General features: G+C 45.5%; 1 protein-coding gene across 3 annotated transcripts in view; it reads right to left on the reverse strand.

Moving 5' to 3' along the window:
- Nucleotides 1–24,747, reverse strand: part of usp8 (ubiquitin specific peptidase 8) — a 58,396-nt gene continuing 33,649 nt past the window's right edge. For all 3 annotated transcript variants that reach the window (XM_085968295.1, XM_085968296.1, XM_085968294.1), the window contains exons 12-20: nt 20,371–20,454; nt 17,423–17,503; nt 16,490–16,749; nt 15,695–15,907; nt 10,068–10,278; nt 8,420–8,653; nt 7,737–7,879; nt 7,012–7,144; nt 1–3,269 (exon numbers count right to left, since the gene is read on the reverse strand). In XM_085968295.1, the coding sequence (XP_085824421.1) occupies nt 3,084–3,269; nt 7,012–7,144; nt 7,737–7,879; nt 8,420–8,653; nt 10,068–10,278; nt 15,695–15,907; nt 16,490–16,749; nt 17,423–17,503; nt 20,371–20,454 (1,545 nt within the window). In that variant the 3' untranslated portion in view covers nt 1–3,083. The remainder of the gene's footprint in view (nt 3,270–7,011; nt 7,145–7,736; nt 7,880–8,419; nt 8,654–10,067; nt 10,279–15,694; nt 15,908–16,489; nt 16,750–17,422; nt 17,504–20,370; nt 20,455–24,747) is intronic.

The raw sequence follows: 24,747 nt of genomic DNA on the forward strand, positions 1-24,747 counted from the left end.
GGCAATCGAATCACATGGTATTTAATTAAGAAATGTGAAATAATACAAGACAGTACTAAAATAAATGATTACAAAATAAAAGACATTTCATTACACAGGTCAGGAAAAAAATCCCAATGTTGATTAAACATTAAAATATTGCCACAGTGTGGTAGAATTTCAAAGGCAAAAAAATGTAGTACAAGTAGATGCAGATCGATGGAGGGAAGGATGCTCATGTCCTATAAACCAATCATGGGAGCACACACGGAAGAGTGTCCGAGTTGTTGCCATATTTATAAAATAAGTTAGAGGGGCTGAAAATAATTCAGAAAAGGACATTAATGTTTACATTTAATATGAAAGTTTAATTATTTTTAAATGAGTAATTCAAATGTTACTAGATAATATTTTATTAACATTAAGTGAAATATTTAATTTCTCCATTGCTCATAACTACACTGGACTGCAGATTTCCCATGTCATTAAACGGGATCAAGGCAGGATAGAAAATTGTGGGAGCCTCAAAATAAAATTTAGATCTAGTCAGGAGGCCTACTGAAGTACAGTGATGTAAAGTTAGTCATCAGAGTTTAACTCCTTGATGTGATGGCAGATCTTCCCCTATAATCGGTTAGTCTAGGAATACGATGGCTACCCCAGGGGGAGAGGTCAGTTTAGTCACAGACAATAAAACCACTCGATGCCGATACTTATTTCCAAGTATTTCCCAAATCAAAGAGGCAATGCTAATCTTTTTCAGAGCGACAGTACTGAATGAATTCTGCAGGAAACACGCTGGTATTTATGGACAGACATCCACTACCTAAAGTATCTTATAAGCTCAGTTTGATGCATGTGCTTTCAGATTAAATGCTTGGATTGTTTAATTGAAATCAGTTTTACATTTCATTCCCTGCTGACTGTATTTGTGTTCAAAGCAGGGATCATTTTCTTAGCCATATAATGTGAAGAGAAATACAAGTGGCTTTAAAGGGAATTAGCATATGGGCAAGCAGTCACTGAACTCATGGGCATTTACAGACCGCACAGAACTATCAACTGCAGTTCCTGGTCCAAGTTACCATTATCTCCATCAGAAACTTTCATAAGCTGGGGAAGAATGCAGCAGAATCCTTTTTCAGTGATGTCAGAGGCCAAACTTCAATGCTTTGTTGAGTTTCTGACCTCAAGCATGGTGATGTAAAGGAAACACTGAGGAAGAGGGGGAAGAAGCCATTTAGCCGCTCGAGCCCGTTCTGCCATTCAATTAAATCATGGCTGATCTAGATCTTATACCCATGCGGCCACCTTGGTTCCGTAACTCTTAATTCACTTGCCCAACAAAAAAACTATTAATCTCAATTTTTAAATTTCAATTGACTCCTAGCCACTTCCTTTGCGAGAAGTGCTTTCAAAGGGGTGGAAGCTATCCTACAGCTGTACAGAGCTCTGGTTAGACCCCATCTGGAGTAACTGCATTCAGTTCTGGGCCCCGCACCTCAGGAAGGATTATTGGTCTTGGAGGGGGTGCAGTGCAGATTCACCAGAACGATACCGGGGCTAAAAGGGTTAAATTATGAGGACAGGTTGCACAGACTGGGCTTGTGTTCCCTCGAATATAGAAGATTAAGGTTGACATCACTCCTGAACGGCCTGGCTCTAATTTTAAGGTTCTGCCCCCTTGTTCTGGACTCCCCCCACCAGAGGAAATAGTTTCTCTCTATTTACCCCATCAACTCCTTTCATCTTAAACACCTCAATCAGATCACCCCTTAATCTTCTATACTCAAGGGAATACAAACATAGAAGATAGGAGCAGGAGTAGGCCAATCGGCCCCTCGAGCCTGCTCCGCCATTCAATGCGATCATGGCTGATCATCCAAGCCTAGTCTATGCAATCTGTCCTCAATTTAACCATTTTAGCCCCGGCATCATTCTGGTGAGAATGCAGCCCCTCCAAGGCCAATATATCCTGCCTGAGGGGCGGTGCCCAGAACTGAATGCAGTGTTCCAGATGGGGTGGAACCAGAGCTCTGTACAGTGGTGATCGCTTTCACCTTTCACTTCCGGCCCTCCTGGGATAAAGGCCAACCTTCCATTAGCCGTTTTAATATTTTTGCCCTCACAGGAGGCAAACAGACCTTCCACAGGGAAGCAGACAGGAATTTCAACAAGTCTTGGAAAACGTATTGGCACCTGTCAGTATCAACCCATGAAAGGCAGGCAGCGGTAGCTTGTATCTGCAGCCAGAGGCATTGCAAAGGAACGGCAAATGAGTAACAGATCTCTCATCAACAAACAAGCGGTTACACAGTAACCAGTGTAGAAAACCCCCAAAATAAGCAAAGATCAAGGATCATCCCCATTAACAAGTCATACAGGTTGTTCAGATCTCAACTGTTAAAGGAAAGTATATTTTTGATAAATTAAATGCACAGCTTTTTCAAAAGTCTGAAAATAATTTTGATTTGCAATATAACAAGTGCAGCAGAGTTGCACCTTTTAAGCACCTCCCGTTAGATAGAAATATAGGCAAGGTTACTTCAAATAAAAGTACCATTACTTTTTAAAACTATTTATATTATACACATACACATTTTGTGCAAGTCTGCAGTCATTATGTACAGATACATTCCCATCCATTCAGATTACTCCGGTTACCTTCACAGTACAGAAAGATTCACTATAACGAATATTGAAATGCCATTACAATAGGAACAAGTCATTTAAGAGAATCATACTAGTACTTGTCTCACGTAGCAGCAACAATCTTATGATGGCCAATGAGTGCTGGCTTGTGAAATTGTTGCAAACTACAAACTCGGTTCATCAGTAAACAGGATATTTGACATTCTTGTAATCATTCTAAATCGGCATTGTTAAATTTGTTACACAACTATAGCTCTTATTTTTCTGGTATACCCTTTAAAGGACAGATCATCCAGTTAAACTCTAGTATTGCAATACGATGCAATTAAGTTTTGCTACAGCTGTATATGCTGCTAGTCTTTCTGGTCACATGCCAACGTGGCTCGATAAATAACTAACATCGGTGCAATCATGTGCAGCGTCACTTTGGAAATTCACCACACTGAACCCGGCTATGTAGCCAAGTCAGCCACACGCAGCTCCAACGAACTGTAGAAGAGAATGTAGGTTGCCGATGACCTCACTGAAGAAGCAGATATCTCGGAAACATCATGATCATCGAACTTGAACCAGCGCTGCTTCACAGCATTCTTGCAGTAAGCTGTATAGTGCCCTCCATCCAGTCCTCCGTAATGGTTCTATACAAATTAAAACATTTAGATTCATAGAATGGTTACAGCACAGGAGGTTATTCAGCCCACGCTGGCTCTGCAAGAGCACTTCAGCTAGTTCCACTCACTTTCCCCATAGCCCGCAGTTTTTTTTCCTTCAGGTTCTTATCCAATTCCCTTTTGAAAGCCACAATTAAATTTGCCTCCACCACCCTTTCAGGCAGTGAATTCCAGATCCTAACCACTCTCTGCGTAAAAAAGTTTTTTCTCACGTCGCCTTTGGTTCTTCTGCCAATCACCTTAAATCTGTGTCCTCTGGTTCTCGACCCTTCCACCAATGGGAACAGTTTCTCTGTCCAGACCCTTCATGATTTTGAACATCTCTATCAAATCTCCTCCTCAACCTTCTCTGCTCCAAGGAGAACAACCCCAGATTCTCCAGTCTATCCATGTAACTTAAGTCCCTCATCCCTGGAACCATTCTCGTAAATCTTTTCTGCACCCTCTCTAAGACCTTCACATCCTTCCTAAAGTGCGGTGCCCAGAATTGGACACAATACTCCAGTTGAGGCCGCTCCAGTGTTTTATAAAGGCTCATCATAACATCTTTGCTTTTGTACTCTGTGCCTCTATTTATGAAGCCCAGGATCCCGTATGTTTATTTAACCGCTTTCTCAACCTGCCCTGCCACCTTCAATGATTTGTGCACATATACCCCCAGGTCTCTGTTCATGCACCCCCTTTAGGATTGTACCCTTTAGTTTACATTTCTTCTCATTGTTTCTACCAAAATGTATCACTTCACACTTTTCTGCATTAAATTTCATCTGCCACGTGTCCGCCCATTTCCTCTTGAAGTCTATCACTATCCTCCTCACAGTTCACTACACTTCCAAGTTTTGTGTTATCTGCAAATTTTGAAATTGTGCCCTGTACACCCAGGTCATTAATATACATCAAGAAAAGCAGTGGTCCTAGGACCAACCACAGGGGAACACCACTGTATACCTTCCTCTAATCCGAAAAACAACCATTCACCACTACTTTCTGTTTCCTGTCACTTAGACAGTTTCGTATCCATGCTGCCACTGTCCCTTTTGTTCCATGGGCTTCAACGTTGCTGGCAAGCCTATTATGTGGCACTTCATCAAATGCCTTTTGGAAATCCACATCAACCGCATTGCCCTCATCAACCCTCTGTTACCGCATCAAAAAACTTAAATCAAACCAGTTAAACACAATTTCCCTTTGACAAATACGTGCTGGCTTTCCTTAATTAATCTACACTTGTCCAAGTGCCTTAATTTTGTCATTTCTAAAAGCTTCCCCACAACCGAGGTTAAACTGACTGGCCTGTAGTTGCTGGGTTTATCCTTGCACCTTTTTTGAACAAGGGTGTAACATTTGCAATTCTCCAGTCCTCTGGCACCACCCCCGTATCCAAGGAGGTTTGGAAAATTATGGCCAGTACTTCCGCTATTTCCACCCTTACCTCCCTCGGTGCACCCCATCTGCTCCTGGTGACTTATCTACTTTAAGTACAGCCAGCCTTTCTAGCACTGTACCTCCTCGATCAATTTTTATCCAATCAGTATCTCAACTACCTCCTTTTTCACTAGGACTTTGGCATCATTTTCTTGGTAAAGACAGATGCAAAGTACTCATTTAGTACCTCAGCCATGCCCTCTGCCTCCATGCGTAGGTCTCCTTTTTGTTGCCTAAATCGGACCCATCACTCCTCTTACTACCCATTTACTATTTACATGCCTACAGAAGACTTTTGGATTCCCTTTTATGTTAGCTGCCAGCCTATTCTCATACTCTTCATTTCCTTTTTCACTTCCCCTCTGAACTTTCTAGATTCAGCCTGGTTCTTACTTGTATTCTCAACCCGACATCTGTCATACGCCCCCTTATTCTGCTTCATCTTACTCTCTATCTCTTTCAGCATCCAGGGAGCTCTGACTTTGGTTGCCCTACCTTTCCCCCTCGTGGGAATGTACCTCGACTGTACCCAAACCATCTCTAAAGGCAGCCCATTGTTCAATTACAGTTTTGCCTGGCAATCTTTGATTCCAATTTACCCGGGCCAGATCCGTTCTCAATCCACTGAAATTGGCCTTCCTCCAATTAAGTATTTTTACTCTAGATTGCTCCTTGTCCTTTTCCATAGCTAATCTAAACCTTATGATACTATGATCACTGTTCCCTAAATGTTCCCCTATTGTTGCTAAATGTTGCTCCACTTGACCCACCTCACACCCCAGATCCAGCAATACCTCCTTTCTCATTGGGCCAGAAATGTACCGATCAAGAAAGTTCTCCTGAACACTTCAGAAATTCTTCCCCCCCCCCCCCCCCCCTCTGCCCTTTACACCATTACTATCCCAGTCTATATTAGGATAGTTGAAGTCCCCCATTATCTCTACTCTAGTTCTTGCACCTCTAATTTCCCTGTTAATTTGCTCTCTATATCCGTCCCACTACAGGAAACTTTGGTTTATCCGGAGGTTAACTGTCCGGAATGCTCGATCCACTGGCAAAATTCAGGAGTCGGTTCAGTAAGTTTTTTTTCTTTTCGTTGCTTTTTTTCCCCCACCAGTCAGGCTCTGCAAGGTCTAGCTAAAGCTGTTGCTTAGCTACAGAGACGCTTGCAAGCTACGGCCGATTGTTTAGAAGCTGAACAGGGTTTGTTGCTAGATACGGAGCTCAAAAGCTCCGTATGTTTTAACATTAGCGCTGGTTTGTCCGGCAGTTTTGATGGGACGGCAACAGCTCGGTCCCGTCGGTGCCGGATATCACAAAGTTTCCTGTAGTTGGTGGCCTATAGAATACACCTAGTAGAGTAATGGCACCTCTATTGTTTCTTAACTCTAACCAATAGATTCTGTCCTTGACCCCTCCAGGACATCCTCTCTCTCCAGCGCTGTAATATTCTCCTTAATCAATACTGCCACCCCACCTCCTTTCTTTCCTTCCCTATCTTTCCTGAACACCTTCTATCCAGGAATATTAAGTACCCAATCCTGCCCTTATTTGAGCCAGATCTCAGTTATCACCACGATCCATATAGCCACATTCCCATGTGGCTATTTGCGCCTGCAGCTCACCAATCTTATTTACCACGTATTTAAGCCATTGTGGTTAAAATCAGCTACTTCAAGATGTTCAATGAAGTCACTGTTAGAGGTGATCATTTTCAAGATTTAACAACCTTCTGCTGACCTTTAAACATTCTCTAACGCTAGTGACCGTTTCTGTTTGACTGCAAAAATACCAACCCCATAGCCCCAGTCTTGGATGTCCAGATGCAGAAGTGTGCTACATCGCCACCCTGCTAAATCAGAGCATTACAATCATTTCATCCCACCTCTTACCACTTCCCTGGAATGGACAAGAATAACACTATACATTTGACTAAATGCCAGACTCTTCCATTAGGCACAGAGGACCACTTGAAACTTACCCAATATCTAACATTGGTCTCATAGGAAACCAACCACCACAGACAGCTTTACTTTAGGAAGCTGAGAGGATAAAAAGCTGCACCTAATAATAGGCCAAACCCTCAGACATTAAGGGGGCAGAATGTCCAAAAAGGTATCATCCCAATGCATTCAACCACCTACAAATCAGATTGGACAGGAGTCTCTAGTGTATCCGCAGTACTTAATCGGAGATTTACAAGACAATTCCCTATGGGTCTGCTAACTACCATGACTGAGGAAAATTGCAAAGCTATAAATGCAGCGATAGTGCAGCTACTTACCGACACTGCAAACAAATTGTATCTTTTGACATTGTTCTTGGGGCCAATGACGTAGTTGGACAGCTCCAGATTCTCCAACGGAAAGTCAACGTTTGTCTGTAGCTTCTGTTTCCATCTTCCTTCATAAGAGAACCTGTGATGAAAACCACAGGAGAAGTGAGATATATGGAACGAGACGGTGCTCACCAGGACAAGCCGGTGAGTACAATGAGACTGATGGAGGCAGACTCAGGTCTTTGGCTGTGCTTACACCTCTTGCTGTGTTTAGGGAAGGTGGGAGGGGAGAAGGACAGCTCTCGTATACTTTCTGCAGCTTCTTGATTGAAATATAAATATACAGAAATCAACACAGCATCATTTTTCTCCCTCCTGAAGGCTGCGATTCGTGCTATGGTACTGTTCCATAAGCAGCAGCTGCTTAGTCCCTCAGCCACCCTGCACATGCGAGCAGAGCGCTGGTAGTCTCCAACTATGGAATCACAGCCCCCACAACCCTGTCCTCACCAGACAACCACATGTGTACTTTTCAAGCATGGACAGTGATCAGGAGCACAAACTTTAGCTGAATCCTCCATAGCCCACCCCAGTATGAGGACACTGAGGCGATTGCAGTGACTTCAGTCTGGCTTGTCCGAAATCAGCTAACAGCAGAAACCAGTGATTGAGCCTGGGACAAAGTGCATTCCTCAGTGAGTCACATCTGCCATCTTATTAAAGAGCCGCACCGTTTCAAATGCACCAGTAGGATAGGAGGCAGTTTCCAGATCTCTAACTTCTTTGTGGAGTCCCTGTGTGCCTTGCAGTTGCTGCAGTGGAATCGGTTGTTGTCTGTCAGCTTCTCCTCTTTGGAAAACGATTTAAGACAATCCTTCAAAAAGGAAAACAATAATTCCCATTAAAATTAAAAGCAACTCCACCTGCTACAATAATCTCGTTTTAGATTTTTGTTGAGAACAAACCACTTTTTAACAATTTTTAAAGAGTTAATTTGAGTCCTGATCAGCACCTTTCATTCCCAAGCAGCAACACGCTGCTGTAACCAGACATTAGCTGTCGCACTGTCGGAGGGGCAGCGCCAAGGGAGCACCACACTGTCGGAGGGGCTGGGGGAAGGAAGAGAGAACCAGGCAAGGTACTGTTCCACAGGCTGCCCCTTCTATCTAATGACCTGACAAAATGGCCCTCCTTTATTTACATCTAAAAAGGTGAGTGATGGTAGGCAATTCAACTATGGAGGCACCACAGCGGTGCCTGATCTCACGGATACTCATCGCTCACTGGACAGTAATCAGGAGCAGAAACGCTTGCTGATTTTCCCCTCCCCAGATTGAGGACAACATAAATTTTGAACACATACAATCCATGAACACACCCAATCTATGAAGCTCAGGTAAGGAGATGACTTTACCTGCAGAGAACATTTGCTAGAAGATGGAAGTGGCAGAGATAGATACATAAAGGCCTCAAATGTTCGAGACCTTTTATGGCAAGTCAGACACTGCACTGTTGATTTAAACTGGCCTTGGAACAAAGCCACAATAATGGACTCATTGAGGAGCTTGTGCTTCTGCCAGGCTAGATCGGCTGCTCTCGTGTCATCCAAGCCATCGTTGTTTTCCTCCTTGTATCTCTTCCGGTCAGCCTGTGAGGTTAAAAAGAGAAAAAACTAGCCTGCCATCCTTCAGTACATATTAGATGCGAAAAGAACTGAAAGACTGTCAACACAGTGACCCTTACAGAGCAACGGGAGTGCTGCGTCGGGCTGCTGACATACTGAACAGAGCCCTTCATTTCAGATACCTGGCATTCAGCTTTCGAGTGCCACTGCGCAATAGGAACAGGAGTTGGCCATTCAGCCTCTCAAGTCTGTTCTGCCATTCAATGAGAGACTGGCTGATCCTTGATCTCATTGAAGGCAATCCACTATTCTACAGGAACTTACAAATAGAAAACATGCATTTCTAAAGCTGCAGGGGGAAGAGCATTTCAGAATCCCCAACCTACTCATACTGGAATAGTCTCATCAGACTACAAGTGCTTACTCTGCACCGACTATGATGCAGCTACAGCAATGTCTAAACATCCGGCAGCAGAAGCAAAAAGGCATGGATTCCATCACCAGAGTGGTGACAACTGAAGCTTGGTTTAACCCCATAAGTTACATTATCTTCATATGGACATTCCAGAATGCATTGTATTAATTAGCAGAAAGACTATTCCCAGGAGATGCGGCTAAACTGCAGTAAATTGCAACAATTCCACTCAGCTGTAGCTGAATTCACTTTATGCTGTAACCATCTTTGGAAATCATTTATTGATGCAACAGGAAAGGCTTTTCACCTACGTATATTTGGCAAATGGATACAGCTGTGAGTGCAGTGCTGTTCCTCCCCGGCTCTGTCCCAATTCACAAATTTAGCATTGGCCAATATACTTATTGATAAGGAAAAAAAACACCGAACAGATTGCTTTCCCTTGCTGTTCGGAGATATAACGCAAGATATCAGGGACACATAGGCTACAATATTTTTCAATCCACACGTTTGCTGCAGTTGCAGTGTAAATGCAGCTGGAATCCAGCATTGGAGCCCAACCTGATACCGGAACAAAGGAGGGGGGCTCCTTGGAGGAGAGGACCCTGCTCCACTTCACTCTGGAACCAGCTGGGTCTTAACGTCGGATTTATAGGTTTAGCATTGGTAGAAAGCTAAAACTTCTCATTGTGTAAACACATCCTTAAAGAGATGGTGGAGAAAAAAAATATAAAATTGGGAAGAGAGACTACTGTAAATATGTCAAAACTATAAAATCAGAAATGACAGCACTGGAGACGGCCACCTAGCCCATAGCACCTGATTCGTTACTAGCTCTTCATCTACAGCCAAATACCTCAGCTCCCCGTAAAAGGCCACGTTTAAACAATGCCTGACCAGAATTCCGCACCGTATCAAGAATTTACACATTCTTCAAACTACCTCACAAATATCCGCATTCAGTGCAACAGCACCCCTGTATTCAATGCACCCTTACATGCACAGCGTGCAGTCAACTCTTACTTTGTTAAGGTCTTCATGGAGTCCATCCATTAGAAATAGAAGCAGCTCCTGGGAATCCTGCTGCACATACCCTGCAAACGGCTCATTTATTTTTCCTATTCGTCCCTTAAAGTCCCTTGGGCTGATGCATTTATATTGTCCTGACCACAAGGTTTTCATTATTACACCAAACTCTTCAGCAACCTCACCTTTATGACCAAGAATGTTTGACCTATCAAAAAAAAAAAAAAAATTGGAATTATTCATATTACAAACCAAACCTTCAAACATCAGCATGTATACACTTTAGGGAGGGCGGAGGGAGCGTCAACATTCAGTGAGGGCGAGGGAGCATCAACATTCAGTGAGGGCGAGGGAGCATCAACATTCAGTGAGGACGAGGGACGGAGGGAGCATCAACATTCAGTGAGGACGAGGGACGGAGGGAGCATCAACATTCAGGGAGGGCGAGGGAGCATCAACATTCAGTGAGGGCGAGGGAGCATCAACATTCAGGGAGGGCGAGGGAGCATCAACATTCAGTGAGGACGAGGGACGGAGGGAGCATCAACATTCAGGGAGGGCGAGGGAGCATCAACATTCAGTGAGGGCGAGGGAGCATCAACATTCAGGGAGGGCGAGGGAGCATCAACATTCAGTGAGGGCGAGGGACGGAGGGAGCATCAACATTCAGTGAGGGCGAGGGACGGAGGGAGCATCAACATTCAGTGAGGGCGAGGGACGGAGGGAGCATCAACATTCAGTGAGGGCGAGGGAGCATCAACATTCAGGGAGGGCGAGGGAGCATCAACATTCAGGGAGGGCGAGGGACGGAGGGAGCATCAACATTCAGTGAGGGCGAGGGACGGAGGGAGCATCAACATTCAGTGAGGGCGAGGGACGGAGGGAGCATCAACATTCAGTGAGGGCGAGGGACGGAGGGAGCATCAACATTCAGTGAGGGCGAGGGAGCATCAACATTCAGTGAGGGCGAGGGAGCATCAACATTCAGTGAGGGCGAGGGAGCATCAACATTCAGTGAGGGCGAGGGAGCATCAACATTCAGTGAGGGCGAGGGAGCATCAACATTCAGTGAGGGCGAGGGACGGAGGGAGCATCAACATTCAGGGAGGGCGAGGGACGGAGGGAGCATCAACATTCAGTGAGGACGAGGGACGGAGGGAGCATCAACATTCAGTGAGGGCGAGGGAGCATCAACATTCAGTGAGGGCGAGGGAGCATCAACATTCAGGGAGGGCGAGGGAGCATCAACATTCAGTGAGGACGAGGGAGCATCAACATTCAGGGAGGGCGAGGGAGCATCAACATTCAGTGAGGGCGAGGGAGCATCAACATTCAGTGAGGGCGAGGGAGCATCAACATTCAGGGAGGGCGAGGGAGCATCAACATTCAGTGAGGGCGAGGGAGCATCAACATTCAGGGAGGGCGAGGGAGCATCAACATTCAGTGAGGGCGAGGGACGGAGGGAGCATCAACATTCAGTGAGGGCGAGGGACGGAGGGAGCATCAACATTCAGTGAGGGCGAGGGACGGAGGGAGCATCAACATTCAGTGAGGGCGAGGGAGCATCAACATTCAGGGAGGGCGAGGGACGGAGGGAGCATCAACATTCAGGGAGGGCGAGGGACGGAGGGAGCATCAACATTCAGTGAGGGCGAGGGACGGAGGGAGCATCAACATTCAGTGAGGGCGAGGGACGGAGGGAGCATCAACATTCAGTGAGGGCGAGGGACGGAGGGAGCATCAACATTCAGTGAGGGCGAGGGAGCATCAACATTCAGTGAGGGCGAGGGAGCATCAACATTCAGTGAGGGCGAGGGAGCATCAACATTCAGTGAGGGCGAGGGACGGAGGGAGCATCAACATTCAGGGAGGGCGAGGGACGGAGGGAGCATCAACATTCAGGGAGGGCGAGGGACGGAGGGAGCATCAACATTCAGTGAGGGCGAGGGACGGAGGGAGCATCAACATTCAGTGAGGGCGAGGGACGGAGGGAGCATCAACATTCAGTGAGGGCGAGGGAGCATCAACATTCAGTGAGGGCGAGGGAGCATCAACATTCAGGGAGGGCGAGGGACGGAGGGAGCATCAACATTCAGTGAGGGCGAGGGACGGAGGGAGCATCAACATTCAGGGAGGGCGAGGGACGGAGGGAGCATCAACATTCAGTGAGGGCGAGGGACGGAGGGAGCATCAACATTCAGTGAGGGCGAGGGACGGAGGGAGCATCAACATTCAGTGAGGGCGAGGGACGGAGGGAGCATCAACATTCAGGGAGGGCGAGGGACGGAGGGAGCATCAACATTCAGGGAGGGTGAGGGACGGAGGGAGCATCAACATTCAGTGAGGGCGAGGGACGGAGGGAGCATCAACATTCAGTGAGGGCGAGGGAGCATCAACATTCAGCAGACAGTTTTCCATTTTCTATCTCTGTGGTGTGTTTGCTGTGAGTCACGTTACGCAGCTTCAGGTTCAGTTCTTGTTAGCATCATTGTTTTGGTACTTCCGAACAGTCTTGGAATTTCACAATGGCAAGGTGTAACGTACATCTTGGCTTCCTTGTTGTAGTTTGTACAAATATGGAACAGATGTTGCAGAGGCAACCCCAAGACTACAGTTCCATCAACTGGCTCAGCCAATGTTCATAAAAATATTAACCTTGAGGTAATCATTCTCGACATATGGGCGTTGCTGGCAAGACCGGCATTTATTGCCCACCCCTAGTTGCCTTGAGAAGGTGGTGGTGAGCCGCCTTCTTGATTCGCTGCAGTCTGTGTGGTGAACAGTGCTGTTGGGGTTCTGGGATTTTGACCCAGCGACGAAGAAGAAATGGCGATATATGTTCAAGTCGGGATGGTGAGAGAGACTCAGAGGGGAACTTGCAGGTGATGGTGTTCCCATTTCATTCTGCTGCCCTTGTCGGTGTTGGAGGTCATGGGTTTGGGAAGTGCTGCAGTGCATCCCATAGATGGTACAACACTGCAGCCACAGTGCACCGGTGGTGGAGGGAGAGGCTGTTTAAGCAAGATGGGGTGTCAATTGAGCAGACTGCTTTGTCCTGGATGGTACTGCACACAGTGTAAATTTGTCCCTGGCAATTTTAGATATCTAGGTAAAGGAGCTCTAAACATAAGAACATAAGAAATAGGAGCAGGAGTAGGCCAATCGGCCCCTCGAGCCTGCTCCGCCATTCAATAAGATCATGGCTGATCTGATCCTAACCGCCAATCCACTATCACAGGACTATCTCCTGAATCTAACAGAATTAGACACACGAAACAGGAGCAGGATCAGGCTACACGGCCCCTGGGCCCGCTCCGCTACCCACAGGGCCATGACCGATCCGAACCTAGACTCATGTCCAAATTCCTGCCCACTCCCCGTAACCCTTAATTCCCTTTTCTTCTAGGAAACTGTCTATTTCTGTTTTAAATTTATGTAATGATGTAGCTTCTACAGCTTTTTGGGGCAGCATATTCCATGGACCTACCACCCTCTGAATGAAGTAGTTCCTCCTCATCTCAGTTTTGAAAGAGCAGCCCCTTATTCTAAGACTATGTCCCCTAGTTCTAGTTTCACCCATCATCGGGAACATCCTCCCCGTATCCACCCGATCCAACCCCTTCACAATCTTATATGTTTCAATAAGATCGCCTCTCATTCTTCTGAACTCCAATGAGTAGAGTCCCAATCTACTCAACCTCTCCTCATATGTCCATCCCCTCATCCCCGGGATTAACCGAGTGAACCTTCTTTGTACTGACTCGAGAGCAAGTATGTCCTTTCTTAAGTATGGACACCAAAACTGTACGCAGTATTCCAGGTGCGGTCTCACCAATACCTTGTACAACTGAAGCAATACCTCCCTATTTTTATATTCTATCCCCCTAGCAATGAAAGCCAACATTCCATTGGCCTTATCACTTGCTGCACCTGCATACTAACCTTTTGAGTTTCGTGCACCAGGACCCCCAGATCCCTTTGTACTTCAGTACTTTCCAGTTTCTTGCCATTAAGATAATAACTTGCTCTACGATTTTTCCTGCCAAAGTGCATAACCTCACACTTTCCAGTATTGTATTCCATCTGCCAAATCTCTGCCCACTTACTTAGCCTGTCTATGTCCCCTTGCAGGTTTTTTATGTCCTCCTCACTCACTGCTTTCCCTCCCATCTTAGTATCATCTGCAAACTTTGATATGTTACACTCGGTCCCCTCCTCCAAATCGTTAATATAGATTGTAAAGAGTTGGGGACCCAGCACTGACCCCTGCGGAACACCACTGGTTACTGATTGCCAGTCTGAGAATGAACCATTTATCCCAACTCTCTGCCTTCTGTTAGATAGCCAATCCTCTATCCATGCCAGAATATTACCCCAATCCCGTGATTTTTTATCTTAAGCAATAATCTTTTGTGTGGCACCTTGTCAAATGCCTTTTGGAAGTCTAAATACACTACGTCCACTGGTTCACCTTTATCCACCCTATATGTTACTTCCTCAAAGAACTCCAGCAAATTTGCCAAACATGACTTCCCCTTCATAAAACCATGCTGACTTTGTCTTATTAAATTATGATTATCCAAATGTCCTGTTACTGTCTCCTTAATAATGGACTCCAAAATTTTACCTACCACAGATGTTAGGCTAACCGGTCTATAGTTTCCAGCCTTCTGTCTACTGCCCTTTTTAAATAAGGGTGTTACATTAGCAGTTTTCCAGTCTGCCGGGACCTTTGCCGAGTCCAGGGAGTTTTGGAAGATTATTACCAATGCATCCACAATCCCTACCACCACTTCCCTCAAGACCCTAGGATGTAAGCCATCAGGTCCAGGTGATTTATCCGCCTTGAGTCCCATTATTTTACCGAGTACCACTTCCTTAGTGATTTTGATCGTGTTTATCTCCTCCCCCCCCCTATAGCCCCCTGCTTGTCCAGTGTTGGGATATTCTTAGTGTCCTCTACTGTAAAGACTGATACAAAATATTCATTCAGTGTTTTTGCCATCTCCGTATTTCCCACCATTAATTTCCCGGTCTCATCCTCCAAGGGATCAACATTTACTTTAGCCACCCTTTTTCTTTGACAGACTCATTCACAATTCACTCACTCATTGACTATCATGAAGATTAAGAACCAATGTTCCCCCTAAGGTGCGCGGGCGCCAGGCAGTGCACGAATCCGGTCTCGCACAGGCCGCTCCCACTGGAAGATACCGCGCAACGAATTTAAAGGGACCACACACACTAAAAAAAATTTAGAGGGAACACGAAGAACTATTCTCCAGATATACATTGGGTGGGAGGGGAGGACTATGACCGCCATTCTCCTGAGATTTTAACCATTCCTGCAGTGGGGGGGGCAGCACCAAGAAGTCAACAGGGTTTGAGCAGGATTGGCTTTAGGTCTGGCCCACCTCTGTCATTATACTGTATAGGCCAAAATCTCTAAATTCCAACAAGCACAACAACCTTCAACTATCCAAAGCTTTTAACGGAACAGGTAATTCAGAAGTCCTCAATGGTTAGCGACGCTGCAATGCAGGGTTCTCGGTTTTAATGTATCCCAACAAGTGTTGATCTTGGTCCATCAGACCACGACCGTCTACAAGTGACATCGTTTTTACCTGTTTATATCTTGTTGGTAGTAATTTTTATTGAAGTATTCCGCCAGACGGGGAGTGTTGCACAAACACTGCAAGATGGAGTTCATGTAGCAGGTGTTGCCAAGGTTTCGCAAACCAGTCAGAGCTCGCCCCAGCCCCCCGTACACTGGGTTCAAGTTTCGGATTTGAGAAGCGGAGGGGCTTGAGATTTCAGTTTTGCTGTAGCTGGAGGGTCTGAGAAGATGCAAAAAATCCATTTGATTTAGGATAAGGAACAATGAACTCCTATTATCAAACGTCCACAACTAGAATTACTAATTTTTCAGCTACTTCGTAATATACATACTATTTACTGTCTGATGTATGTAAGCTAGTGTGAAGAAAAATTCAGGTTTTGTAAATGTTTTACTGGAGAATGTGTTTGGCTGTGGTTATTCAAGATTATCTCCATGATTTAGGTGGTGATATTAACACACTGCATCATGGAATAATTAGAACACTGAATCATGGCCGCAGTCTCCCAAATAGGCGTAATCTTATAGGGTCATTAACCCTGGACGTCTGCCAAAGCAGTTTGCATTGGGACTGGGGAAGTGGTGGAGAAATGGGCAAACAAGTTTACCTCGGCCAAGTGTGGCTTTTCTGGGTGCCAGGTCCAGGGTGGCAATGACAAAGACCTGGGAACAAGTCACTGGCCCAAAGGAACAGAACATTAGTAAACCAAATCTTACTTTTGAAAGATAATTAGTAATTTGAGTATATTGAAACACACAAAGTAGCTTAGTGACTTTGGACATAATTAAAAAAACAACCTACTTGGTTTCCCGATTGATTGTGGGCACTAGTTTTGTCGTCACCTTGCTTTGCTCATCCTGAATTGCTTGGGCAATATCCGGTGAGGAGAATGAGCGCTTTAGTTTGGGGACATCAACATCTGTTGCACTTTGCGGTTTGGCTTTGTGAGCTGGAGGGGTGGCAGGAGGTGTAATCGATGGGACCATTTCAGGTGGATACATGTGAACAGAGTTGGTCGGTGAATGATAGTAACGGTAGGTTCCAGTCACCACATCAAGAAACTAAAAAAGGAGCAAAAACAAGGTGAAAGTTGTACTTAAAAGATTTAGATTTGCTCTTCTCTATCACAATATCAAAAGGAGACATCTCCAATGAAACTTGCTCTATTAAAATTAAAGATAAATATGATCCTGCTGGATTATGGAAAAAAAAATAATTTGTTTTCTCAAAGCTTTGAGTGCTGAACGTCACAGAAATGACTGTCCTCGCACAGGAAGAAAGGATTTACTGCAGAGTTCATTTGGATTGCCAGTATTTCCTCATTCCAATACTAATCTCGGTGCAGTTAAACATAACCACTATTATGTCAGATGACCAAGCACACGGCCCCAACAAGCTGTGCTGCGAAGCCGCTGTTATGATTCCACATGTTGAGTTCTTTATCTCGGCTGTGCTACTTTCACAAAGGGGAAGGAACAAAAGGAAGGAGTCAAACTCCAGTAGTGTCCTCTTGGAAACAGATGACCTGCCCATCACTGTTGTGCCTGTGTGGGGCGAACCACGGGGCAACTGAAGGGGGGGGGGGGGGGGGCGGCGAATGAAATTCTTGTTTTCTTATAAAGTTACAGAATTTCTCCACTGATTTAGGAAGGAAAAATATGCAAATTAATCCCATGGGGGAAAATTTTTTCCAACTGTGTTTAAACTTCTCTCGTCAAAACTTGAGCACTGTACCTTCATCCACCCTGTCGGTAAGCCTGGCACGGTGCGGCCCATTTCCTCACCCCTTGCTCTGGTTAACGTATCTCTATGTTCCTACAAAAAAAACCACAGAATTCGAGTTTTTGGGCAGACAGCAGCAAGGAAAATATTTTCAAAAACATAAAACTCTACAAAAAACAAGCACACTGATATATTCTACAGTACTGATTACACTGCCTCCGTCCCAGCTGCAGCCATTGTACATCTGCAGCAACCTACATTTTTTCGGGGGGGGCAGTGAGCAATACTTAAAATCAAGCTCTCAACAGCAACTCCAGGTTATCAATAATTGCAAAAATATTGGAAAAAAAGGACCGCTTCAGATACTGAGATGCAGGATCTAATCAAAGGAATTGAGGTGTTGCACACAAGACCAAGTGGAGGCTTCAGGTGATGTGGGGGATAATCAGACCAGGGTGCAGAGGCATCATTCTGGCCCTATTTTAAAGTCACACATTCTATTATTTTTTGTTCCCATCCACATTTATGATTTAGAAATGTCACCACAGGTGGGAGGGTGTAATTACAGCATGACGTTTACAGAGGCACTGCCCATTATAAATGTGGACAGAGGGCTCTATAATAAGAACATAAGAAGTAGGAGCAGGAGTAGGCCATACGGCCCCTCGGGCCTGCTCCGCCATTCAATAGGATCATGGCGGATCCGAACCTAGACTCACGTCCACTTCCCTGCCTGCTCCCCGTAACCCCTTATTCCCTTATCAGCTAGGAAACTGTCTATCACCGTTTTAAATTTATTTAATGTCGCAGCTTCCACAGCTCTCTGAGGTAACAAATTCCATAGATTTACCACCCTTGGAGTGAAGAAGTTTCCCCTCATCTCAGTTTTGAAAGGGCAGCCCCTTATTCTAAGATTATGCCCCCTAGCTCTAGTCTCACCCATCAGTGGAAACATCCTTCCCGCATCCACCCGATCAAGCCCCCTCACAATCTTATATGTTTCGATAAGATCGCCTCTCATTCTTCTGAATTCCAATGAGTAGAGGCCCAACCTACTCAACCTTTCCTCGTACGTCAACCCCCTCATCTCCGGAATCAACCGAGTGAACCTTCTCTGAACTGCCTTGAGAGCAAGTATATCTTTTCTTAAATATGGAAACCAAAACTGCACGCAGTATTCCAGGTGTGGCCTCACCAGTACCCTGTATTACTGAAGCAAGACTTCCCTGCTTTTATACTCTAAATATCCCCCTTGCAATAAAAGCCAAGATTCCATTGGCCTTCCTGATCACCTGCTGTACCTGCATACTAACCTTCTGGGAATGGGAAAGTTCACATGAATAAATGATCTTCAATTCAGCAAGAACTATTTTATCATGCAGTGAAATGAATTCTCTTTATAAACTGTTATTCACATCATTGCTTTAAGCAGGGGTCTGAGAATCATACAACCAGACCGCACAGAAGGAGGCCATTCGGCCAGTGCTGGCTCTGAAAGAGCACTGAGGCTCAGATCCACATCCCCCACTTTCTGTCCGTAACCCTCCAAGTTCCTCATCCTCAGGTACCTGTCCAGCTCCCTTATAAAATTATTGATGGAATCAGCTTCCACCACCTTTTCAGGTAGAGCGTTCCAGATCCCGACAACTCAGTGAAAAAATTCCCGTCTCTCCTCTTGATCTTTTGCCAATGATTTTGAATCGATGACCTCTGGGTATTGACCCACTCGCCGGAGGGAATCGTCTTTCTCCGTCTACTCTATCAAAACCTCTCCATCTTAAAACCTCGATTAGGCCACCTCTTAACCTTCTCTGTTCCAGGGAGAACAATCCTAACTTTTCCAATCTTCCCTCATAACTAAGTCCCTCATCCCTGGTAACCCTCCTCTGTACCCTTTCTGAGGCCTTCTGATACAATTTGAAAAAGGTGTGCCCATCCGGGATAATCAATGTTGTGATGTAGGGAGTGAGAATTTAAAAAGCTGCATTGTGTGTTCATTGCTGTTCTGCTAAAAAGGAGCGGTTTCTTCTAGATTATAGTTAAAAAGGCATTTTAGGGCGTCCAGAGTACAGTTTATTGGAGATATACACACCCGTACACTGAACTAGAGATGGACAAGCTCCCAGCAGTAAGAAGAGCTCCTGAAACTCAAAGAGGCTTAAATCACCATGTATCTGAACTGGCTGCTACATAATGAAGTCACTCTACACCCAACATACACCTGGCTTGTGATTTAGAGACCACCTGAAATCAAAACCAGGATGTTCCAACATATTGCATTTACTTGATCACATCATAGGAAATATATATATTTTTTAAAACAAAAGTACAGGAACATTTAGTATCTGTAGGCATTAACATGCAAACAGCAAAGTTCAATGGGGCACTGAAGGAACATAAGGCTTAACAACTTGTATTTATATAGCGCCTTTAACGTAGTAAAATATCCCAAGGCGCTTCACAGGAGCGACTATCAAACAAAATTTGACACCGAGCCACAAAAGGAGATATTAGAGCGGATGACCTAAAGCTTGGTCAAAGAGGTAGGTTTTAAGGATCATCTTAAAGGAGGAAAGAGAGGTATAAGGAGGGAATTCCAGAGCTTAGGGCCTTGGCAGCTGAAGGCACGGCTGCCAATGGTGGAGCGATTAAAATTGGGGATGCTCAAGAGGCCAGAATTGGAGGAGCGCAGAGATCTCGGAGGTTTGTAGGGCTGGAGGAGATTACGGAGATGGAGGGATTTGGGAAAAAAAATGAGAATTTTAAAATCAAGGAGTTGCTTAACCAGCAGTCAATGTAAGTCAGCGAACACAGGGGTGATGGGTGAATGGGACTTGGTGCGAGTTAGGACACGGGCAGCAGAGCTTTGGATGACCTTAAGTTTACGGAGGGTAGAACTTAAACTCTAAATATCCTGGGGTGCAAAACAATAGGTAGGTTTTACTAATAGAGTCTCTTACATTTGTTCTTTCACCTTCCTTGAACATTGTTGCTTTCTGGCCTCCACTTTCCTGGCCCCCTTGACAAACCTCTTGTTGCTGTTCCTAAATGTAGAAATAGCTCATTATAAACTATTCAATTATTATACATTACATGAATAAAATTAAAACATGCTTTGAAAAATTGTCTCCATAATGGCCGTCATGTTTGTGTTAAAACCGTCAGGTCTGTGTGTCAACTTTAAAAATCATAGGATTACAGCACAGCAGTAATTACTATTTGGTCCATTGGGAATGTGCTGGTTACTGGAACCATCTCCTCTAATCCCATTTTCATGCTCTTTTCCTTCTTTTATACAATCATAGAAATTTTAGCATGAAAGGAGATCATTCTTCCTTCTCATTGGTCAAGTGTTTTTCTTCCATCTCTGTTTAATTTGCCATTTTTCTCCTTTCTAATTTGGTGAAAGACACATAGAAAATAACCAATTACATAAAAGAAAATTGAAATTGGCAAGATATTTGATCAAATTTCACAAAAGGCTGTCCAATCACACTGAAGCAAAAAGATCTCTCTGCCTCCACACTTTCTCCCCCCTCCTCCAGGCTCGGACCAGGGAAAGCTTTTGATAATAGCACTTTTACTGTTGTAACCTCTGAACGGAACGGATCATAAATAAGATTAAAGTACAGACACTACCTGCATAAAACCACACCAATGGCAGCATATTGGCGGACACACCTGGACCTCCACATGCTCTGGGTCCTATTGGCGGACACACCTGGACCTCCACATGCTCCGAGTCCCATTGGCGGACACACCTGGACCTCCACATGCTCCGGGTCCTATTGGCGGACACACCTGGACCTCCACATGCTCTGGGTCCCATTGGCGGGCACACCTGGACCTCCACATGCTCCGAGTCCTATTGGCGGACACACCTGGACCTCCACATGCTCTGGGTCCTATTGGCGGACACACCTGGACCTCCACATGCTCTGGGTCCTATTGGCGGACACACCTGGACCTCCACATGCGCTGGGTCCTATTGGCGGACACACCTGGACCTCCACATGCTCCGAGTCCTATTGGCGGACACACCTGGACCTCCACATGCTCCGAGTCCTATTGGCGGACACACCTGGACCTCCACATGCTCCGAGTCCTATTGGCGGACACACCTGGACCTCCACATGCTCTGGGTCCTATTGGCGGACACACCTGGACCTCCACATGCTCTGGGTCCTATTGGCGGACACACCTGGACCTCCACATGCTCCGAGTCCTATTGGCGGACACACCTGGACCTCCACATGCGCTGGGTCCTATTGGCGGACACACCTGGACCTCCACATGCTCTGGGTCCTATTGGCGGACACACCTGGACCTCCACATGCTCCGAGTCCTATTGACGGACACACCTGGACCTCCACATGCTCTGGGTCCTATTGGCGGACACACCTGGACCTCCACATGCTCTGGGTCCTATTGGCGGACACACCTGGACCTCCACATGCTCCGAGTCCTATTGGCGGACACACCTGGACCTCCACATGCTCCGAGTCCTATTGGCGGACACACTTGGACCTCTACATGCTCTGGGTCCTATTGATGGACACACCTGGACCTCCACATGCGCTGGGTCCTATTGGCGGACACACCTGGACCTCCACATGCTCTGGGTCCTATTGGCGGACACACCTGGACCTCCACATGCTCCGAGTCCTATTGGCGGACACACTTGGACCTCCACATGCTCCGAGTCCTATTGGCGGACACACTTGGACCTCCACATGCTCTGGGTCCTATTGATGGACACACTTGGACCTCCACATGCTCCGAGTCCTATTGATGGACACACCTGGACCTCCACATGCTCCGAGTCCTATTGGCGGACACACCTGGACCTCCACATGCTCCGAGTCCTATTGGCGGACACACCTGGACCTCCACATGCGCTGGGTCCTATTTAAGATGCCACACACTGCTCCGTATCTACCCCCACTGTACTCCACTCTCTCCTCCCTAATTAATTTTCCTTCTTTTGTAAACCAACTGACCTGAACACCTCAAACCAGTACCCACCCTGACGGAGCCTCAGCACTGGACTTCACTCCAATGTGCGTCCCTCCACAGCTACTCCACCAGACACACCCCGACCTCCGCCTCAGCCTGAAGCAATGCCTCAAATCTGCTACTATAAAATTAGACAGCTAATTACAAAGAGATTCCCCCTTTTTATTCCTAATCCTATCCAGACCACTGGGAAGCAGGAGTGAAGGACCGAACAGGCTGAAATGGAAAAACCTGCCCAGTCTGCTCTGGCTCAGCTCCCAGTGAGCAGCTGGTGGGTTCCGAGTAGGATGCAGGTTTCCAATCCTGACCACCAAATATCATCTGGATAGTAACTACAAGATATGACAATGGGGGCAGTGGTTCATCGAGGGGGAGGAAGAAGGGGACCACTTACTCAAAAGGCATCTGTGTGTAGCTTGTGGAGATCGAAAAAGGGTGTAGGAATTTCCAAACTGATCAGCAGCCAGGAGAGATTTTAAAAAGCATGGCACCATACCAATTCCAACACACGTCAGGCATGGCACAGATTTCCCACTGTACTAAGCTTCCAATCTCCACAGCCTAGTAGTCAGAAGAACATAAGAAATAGGAGGAGTAGGCCATTCGGCCCCTTGAGCCTGCTCTGTCATTCAATAAGATCATGGCTGATCTTCTCCCTCATCCCCATATCCCTGGATTCCCTTAATATTCAAAAATCTATCTCTGTCTTGAATATACTCAAAGACAGCCTCCACTGCCCTCTGGGGTAGAGAATTCCAAAGATTCACCACCCTCTGAGTGAAGAAATTTCTCCTCATCTCAGTCCTAAATGGCCGACCCCTTATTCTGAGACTGACCCCTGGTTCAAGACTCCTCAGCCAGGGAAACATCCTCCCTGCATCTACCCTGTCAAGCCCTGTAAGAATTTTCTTTGTTTCAATGAGATCACCTCTCATTCTTCTGAACTCTAATAGGCCTAGTCTACTCAATCTCTCCTCATAGGACAATCCCCCCATTCCAGGAACCAGTCTGGTGAACCTTCGTTGCACTCCCTCTATGGCAAGTATATCCTTCCTTAGGTAAGGAGACCAAAACTGTACACAATACTCCAGGTGTGGTCTCATAATTGCAGTAAAACGTCTTTATTCTTATACTCAAATCCTCTTGTAATAAAGGCCAACATATCACTTGCTTTCCTAATTGCTTGCTGTTCCTGCATGTTAACTTTCAGTGATTCGTGTACAAGGACACTCAGGTCCCTCTGAACAACATTTCCCAATCTCACCATCTAAAAAATACTCTGCTTTTCTATTTTTACACCAAAGTGGATAACTTCACATTTCTCCACATTATATTCCATTTGCCATGTTCTTGCCCACTCACTTAGCCTGTCTATATCCCCTTGAAGCCTCCTTGCATCCTCCTCACAACTTACATTCCCACCCAGCTTTGTATCATCAGCAAACTTGGATATTTTACATTTGGTCCCCTCATCCAAATCATTGATGTAGATTGTGAATAGCTGAGGCCCAAGCACTGATCCTTGCGGTACCTCACTAGTTACAGCCTGCCAACCCGAAAATGACCCGTTTATTCCTACTGTTTTCTGTCCGTTAACCAATCCTCAATCCATGCTAGTATATTACCCCAATCCCAAGACCCCTAATTTTGTTTAATAACCTCTCGTGTGGCACCTTATCAAATGCCTTCTGAAAATCCAAATACACCACATCCTCTGGTTCCCCCATAGCTATTCTGCTAGTAACAACTTCAAAAAAATTCTAACAGATTCGTCAAACACTATTTCCCTTTCATAAATCCGTTGATTCTGCCCAATCCTATTATTATTTGCCAAGTGCCCTGTTACCACGTCCTTAATAATAGATTCTAGAATTTTCCCTACTACTGATGTCAGGCTAACTGGTCTATAGTTCCCTGTTTTCTCACTCCCTCCTTTCTTAAATTGTGGAGTTACATTTGCTACCTTCCAATCTAGAATCTATGAAATTTTGGAAAATGACAACCAATGCATCCACCATCTCTGTAGCCACCTCTTTCAAAACCCTAGGATGTAGGCCATCAGTTCCAGAGGATTTACCAGCTTTCAGTCCCATTAATTTCTCCAGTACTATTTTTTTTACAAATACTAATTTCTTTCAGTTCCTCATTCTCGCTAGACCCTTGGTTCTCCACCATTTCTGGGAGGTTTTTTGCATCTTCTTCCATGAAGACAGACACAAAGTATTTGTTTAATTTCTCTGCCAGTCCCTTATTCTCCATTATAATTTCTCCTGTCATCACTGGGGGATGTTGAGCAAAGGGCACGTGCCTCACGCAGCCAG

Source organism: Somniosus microcephalus, chromosome 27 (assembly GCF_052327205.1).
Source record: "Somniosus microcephalus isolate GS21.2 chromosome 27, FLI_Smic_1.0, whole genome shotgun sequence".
NCBI lineage: Eukaryota > Metazoa > Chordata > Chondrichthyes > Squaliformes > Somniosidae > Somniosus > Somniosus microcephalus.